The sequence below is a fragment of the Pterocles gutturalis genome, unplaced genomic scaffold (assembly GCF_000699245.1).
Source record: "Pterocles gutturalis isolate BGI_N339 unplaced genomic scaffold, ASM69924v1 scaffold8916, whole genome shotgun sequence".
Lineage (NCBI taxonomy): Eukaryota > Metazoa > Chordata > Aves > Pterocliformes > Pteroclidae > Pterocles > Pterocles gutturalis.
The window spans coordinates 6791-12834 of NW_010100316.1; the positions used below are offsets into that span (position 1 = coordinate 6791).

At 52.8% G+C, this 6044-nt stretch overlaps 1 protein-coding gene across 1 annotated transcript in view; it reads right to left on the reverse strand.

Moving 5' to 3' along the window:
* Positions 1-4270: 4270 nt before the first annotated feature.
* The window catches only part of LOC104466002 (fractalkine-like), a 4954-nt gene continuing 3180 nt past the window's right edge, over positions 4271-6044 (reverse strand). The window contains exon 3 of the mRNA XM_010079289.1: positions 4271-5198. Within this exon, the coding sequence (XP_010077591.1) occupies positions 4271-5198 (928 nt within the window). The remainder of the gene's footprint in view (positions 5199-6044) is intronic.

The window sequence follows — 6044 nt, forward strand, 5'->3', positions numbered from 1 at the left end:
GACAGAGACAGGGCTACAACAGCAAAGAGTCCATCCACCCATCTGCTGCCCAGGAGATATCATACCTACAGCACAGGTCCAAGGTCTGCCCAAGAGACAGGGCCAGAGCCAGGACACCAGAGCAGCGCTCTGACAACACAGCCCTAGTAGGGACCAAAGCCTCAAGCCTGAGCTTAAATGGGGCTCCTGGGCCTCGGGCAGGGTGTGGGGGGGTGTGGGGGCAGCCCATCCACGGGTGAGGCTCGTCAGGGTGATTAAGGCCAATGAGTATCCTCAAGGCCAGCCACCATGCCATTGACAGATCCAGCGGGGATGTGAAGGCACCCGGGAGTGAGCCTGCATGGAGTCCCAACGACTCCTTGCTCTCAATCAACCCAGCCAGCTGAGGATGTGGGGGAGACGGTTTGCGCTGGTGTGGGGCTGGAAACCAGCGACGCGGGTCGGCAAGGGCCAAGAAGGAACCCACCATGGCCAGGGGTCTGTCTGGCCCCAGTGGGCTGGGGGGACCTCGGGGCTGACGTGTGTGTCACACACGAGGTGCAGAGGCAGCCTTGTCCCACCAGAGCACACCAGACGTGGCACTCGTTGTCTCCTGGGCCACCTTCTACACCCGAGGCAGCCCAGGACCTCCGGGAGGAGCAGGGGGAGGTCAGACATCCTTTGCGCATGGGCTTTCCCTGCGCTGTCAGACAGAGAGAAGACAGGAAGCAGCCTGACAGACGGGGTGTCTGGAAGCCCTGTCGGTGCCCTGGAGCCACGGTCCCTGAACTGCCCCATGCCAGCACCCGCGCTTGCTCTGTGCGTGGGAAATGAGTCACCGCTGCTGCGGGGCTGCCTTGGCTACACAGCCCCCTCCCTCGCCCGGCCTCATCGTGGCAGAGAGGAGCAAAGGAAAAGGAGAAGAGAAGAAAGAAAAGAGAAAAGAGAAAAAAGAAAGGAAAAGAAAAAGGAAAAGAGAAAAGAAAAAAGGAAAGAGAAAAGAAAAGAAAAAAGAAAAGAAAAAAGAAAAAAGAAAAGAAGAAAAAAGAAAAGAAAAAAGAAAAAGAAAAAAAAATAAAAATAAAAGAAAGGCTTTTCTTTCCACAGAGCTTCGTATCCGCCAAATGACCTTTCTGGCCTGGTGACTCATCTGGGGGAAGTTTGCAGATCTCACCATCTTTCAGCACACTGGTAGTGCTGGAGCACAGGGCCAGGGCATGGCTGGGATGAGAGCTCCTGGGACACAGGGGAAATGCTCAGCCTTGACCCTCTTGCTCCTTCCAGCCTCCTGCTCCTGGTGAGTCCCTGCACACTGGCTCTCGTATGGCATTGCCTCTCCCACCTCCTCCCCAGAGGTCCTGGCTCAGCCCGTGGCCTCTCATCTGCTCACCAAACCGACTTGGAGCATAACGTTTGTTTTCCTGTTTGGTTGTGGCTTTGCTTAAACACAGCAGAAACCCAGCTGGTTTTTTTCAGTATTGCCTTAGCAGGATGGGACATGTGTCTGCCTGTGAGAAAATACATTCCCTGCAAATTTTTGGCAAAACCGAAGCCCATAAACAGTGAAGAAGTGGAGCAATAGCCCAGCTGCTGGGTAGTGCTGGCTTTGCCGTCTCTTGGCGATGCCGGGATTCCCCCCACGCTGCTTAACCACACACGTGCATCTCCACACCTCTGCAGGGACCAGGCTTGGTCACCCAACCTGGGCTGAATCCCCCGAGGACAAGAGTTTTTAACATAAGGACTTTATTCTTTTACTTCTAAAAAAAGGTAAAGAAAATATATCTCGCACACACTCATATATATTCCATACACAAATGAATCAGGGCTTGGCAGAATCACCGCGCTCTACAGCAAATGGCATTTGAAGCCCCAGGAACCGGTGACACCCACAGGCTCCGTCCCGCACCAGCGTTCGCCTCGTGCCCTCGCAGCCTGCCCATCACCCAGCGTGAAGCCAGAAGGAGCCCGGGGTTTTATCTGCCCCCGGGAAGGGTGCCAGCACCCTCCCTGCCAGCAGCCTGGATGCAGGAGCGACGAGCAAGGCAAGCACGAGGACGGATCGGGGCTGGAGGAGCAGCTCCTCCTGATCAGCGCCAGTGTGACCCCGGCAGCTGGAAGACAAGGGGAGCCGGCCGTGGGGCTGAAACCGGTGTCCTTACAAATGTCACAGCCGGTCAGGTGCCCGGTGCATTCACCTCCCCAGGATCGCTCCAAGCCAAGGACTTCACCCGTAGCCAGACACATGCCCGCTCCGTTTGCTGTAGTGCCTGGAGAGCGACCCAGCGCCTGTGGACACACACAAACCATCTGAGACCAGCGAGAAACTAGACAAGGCACAGTGTTTTACAATTTTCCCAGGAAGGTTTCGACTCCATGATGCCCCAATAGCAAGGACAGGACATTACATGCATTCAAATGGCTACAAAACTTTACTACAAAAATAATATTTCTAGTGTTTCGTATAAAAATAATGCCATAGTACAGCGCTCCATGAACTGCGAGGCCACAAACCCCAGTTGCACACGAGCGGGGCGGGTGGGGAGGTGGTGCTGACAGCCCCTCATTTACCCAGAGGGTAAACCCAGCCAGTGTTGCTGCACCCCAAATTCCTAATTACAATTCATCCGATGCATTCTGTACTTGCAAAGCCTGAGATGAATCCCTGGCTCCCCTCTCTCAAGTCAACAAAATGCAGAAACAAGGGATTGAATGATGGCAGAACACCAACACGGTCGCAGCCGACCCTCTCCACCTCCAGGGCTGGATGGGTGCCCTGAGGGTGCGACCTGATGGATCTGCCAGGTTGCCTTCCTCTAGCCCTGCTTTACAGCTGGCCCATCATTTTTGCTTTGATTTTCTTGCTTATCATGTGGTTTTGCTTTCTTCTTTTTTTTTTTTCCTATATGTATATATTCTGCTTTGGGATCTGATCCGCTGAGGTTGGTTGGAGGAGGATCTGAGCCCTGATAGCTCGAGCTACAGAGCATCGTCTCGTGAAGACCTTTGCACGCGCCAGCAAAATTTATACTGGGGTAAATGTTTAATCAGGGCTTTCAGGAACGGACCACAGGTAAAAGATAAGGCTTACGTACAGCAATGTCTAGACGGGTAAAAATCGAAAACAATTTGGGTTAAAAAAAAGCCTGGTACTGTTACAGTGCTATAATAATAGCCTGGGATCAGCACTACCCAAAAAAAGAAAAACTAAAATGTGGCTGAAGTGTAGGACCATGAACAGGCATTCTGTGCTTTTTTTTGGGGGGGGATCAGCAAATGTCCTTATTTCTAGAGAGAATATGGGACCAGAAGGATGGTACATCTGCTGTAGTGGAGTAATAGGACTAAATTCAGAATTGCACTTAGCTCCTCCAAGAGAGTATTTCCTGGGTTCTGTGTTTGCAGAGAGCAGCAAAACCCCTCTGGTGTTCTCGCAGCAAGACTGTCAGGTGAGTTCTCGTTTTCTCCCATTTGCAGAGACTCACCCACGGTATCCCACCCTGGCGCTGGACACCGCTGGGGCACAGGGCTGGCAGAAGGGTTTATGGCTGTGGGTTTGCCAAGAACCAGTCTCACACTAAATCCACCCAGAAGCAGCTGCTGGAGGGAACAGTGGCCTGACTTCAAGCAGGAGATGACAGGCTGTGGGCTCCCAGCTCCTCTGAACGTGAATTCTGTGACACTGTCCCCTCATCAGAGGCAGTTTTTGTCACCTCTGAAGAGCTGGACTGCTACGGGGTGTTTGAGCAGCCCCAGGAGAGCCAGCACCCAGCTGACTGCCAGCATCAGTCTCAGGCTGGCAGAGCAGCGACCTGAAGTGCAAAGAAAGAAGCAGCAGAGAGTTTGTTAAGTGCAAATGGTGCAGGTTTGGCGTTAAGATTGCTCAAGGCGGCTGAGCCCGAGTCCAGCAGTGGGGGTGAGTGGGTGGCTTCTTGGCTGGGTCATGAGGAAACGCAGAAAAATTCCCAACAGCAATTTGGAAATTCACTTCTGCCCACCACCTGGCAAAGAGCCACCAACCGGCTCTGGAACAGCGACAGCCTTTGTACGTAACAGTGCCAGAAGAAAAAAAGCATCTCATTTGTTTCTAAAATACCGTCATTGGGCAATGACGAATTAGATATTTTTTTACTTTCTGCTCTGCAAAAAAAAAAAAAAAAAAAAAAAAAAAAAAGTTTTCTCTGATATTTTTATTCCCTGACTTGCTTCCTACTGGTCACCAGTTCAGCATAAACTCAGCTTTCCTGCAGTAACACACACTTAGGCCAAAATTGTCCACACCATAAAACATTCAGATTACTTCCATTGGACAGACATCAGTGTGGTGTCCCTGCTTCTGGTAGAGCAAGCCCTGTACCATTTCTCTTGACATTTTTTCTGTTTTGAGTCCAAATTTTAGATACAGCCATACAGCAGCAACGCTGCAAGCCACCAGACCGCCTACCACAGAAACTGGGATGACAAAGTGCATGGGAGGCGTTGACAAGAAGCTGGGAAGAGGCCGATCATTTGGTCTTTCTGTGGTCACCTGCACTCTGGCTTGGCCGGAGAATGCTTGGCTAGTGAAAACGAAGGTCTCTGAAGGCTCTGGCTTTCCTGTAGGTGATGAATAACCAGATGTTCTAGTACTACAAGCGTCTGCAGAGGAATTGGCAACCTTGTTGGTATGGGCAGAAGGACCTTTGTCTGCGGCAGTTGTGGAGGTTAGAGCAGAAACTGGAGCAGTCTCTGGTGGAATTGGTGTGGCTGGGACTGCGGTGGTCTCCAGGACGGAGGGGAGATCTGGACTAAAACTCCTAGAAGCAGTGTCTGGTGTGTTGGTTCTTGCACTTGTAGGGTCCAGGGATTCATTTGTAGAAAGTACAGGATGGTCTGATCCTTCGGTGGTGGCGGCGGGGTCTGAGTCTGAGCTGGGAGAAGTCCTGCCTCGAACACCAGCGGCAGCGTTTGCAGTATGTCCTGCAGGTGCTTCTGTGGATCCTGCGGGGCTGTCGGAGCTGTGCACAAGGGCCGCAGGGTATGGGGTGGGCTGGCTGGAGGCCACGGCCAGACCAACCTGTTTCTGAAAAGCAGCGGGCTCTCCCGGCACCGCTGCGGAGGCCACATCATGCGGACGTGAGGAGGCTGCAGCCGTCTTCTGGTCCAGTTTCTCAATGATCTTCTTCACCCACTCTGCCTCTGGATCTGCACAGATCTCCATGGACTTCAGGGTGATGAATCTGACAATAAAAAGGGGTCGATTACTGGATAAAGAACACACTGATCGGTGTGACGGGGGAGGCACGCAGCCAGCAGCACCGACTCTCTCAAGCGCACAGTAAACACAGCGGCGCTGGATGGATTACTCACTCCAGGAAGGGCAGGTGGCTCTGGGGTCTGACTGAATGAGGAGTGGCTGAGAGTGACTCACGGGCGAAGGGTTTCCCCCTCAGAAGTTTTTCTCTTTTGAAAGCATTGTCCTGCTGTTTGGACGTGGTGTTTGTCTCCAGTGCCCAGAGCAGGAAGCTCTGCGGGCACCAGCAGGGGGGGATGACAAACCCCTCAGATTTCCCCGGTGAGAGGAGACCCCCCAAGGTCAGCCCGGCAGGTTCGCTTTGGAGCAACCTCCTGGGCTGCAACAAAGTGGTCTGGATGGTGCCTCATCTTCACGGTAAGCTGACAACAGCAATTACCCTGGGGAAAAAGAACCCGTACCTTTTCCCGTCTCCAGACAAACTCAGGAGTCTGTCTGTCTCCAGAGAGAACGCCTGCTTTCACCGAAACCTGTGAGCTCTCACCCTGCATGCTTCTGCTGCCCCATGCTGCCAACGAGCACGTCCGCCAGTCCCTGTCCCCATCCCTTCATCCCCGTCTCTCTCTCTCTGTGTGAGCCCCTCATCCCACTTGGGAGGCTGTTGGGCTTTAAATAGGGAAACAAACACCACCCGCCCTTCAAATAAATACCGGTGGTGGCTAGGTAAATCATAGAATCATTAAGGCTGGAAAAGGCCTCCAGGATCATCAAGTCCAACCGTCAACCCAACACCACCCAACCCACTAACCCATGTCCCGAAGCACCACATCTA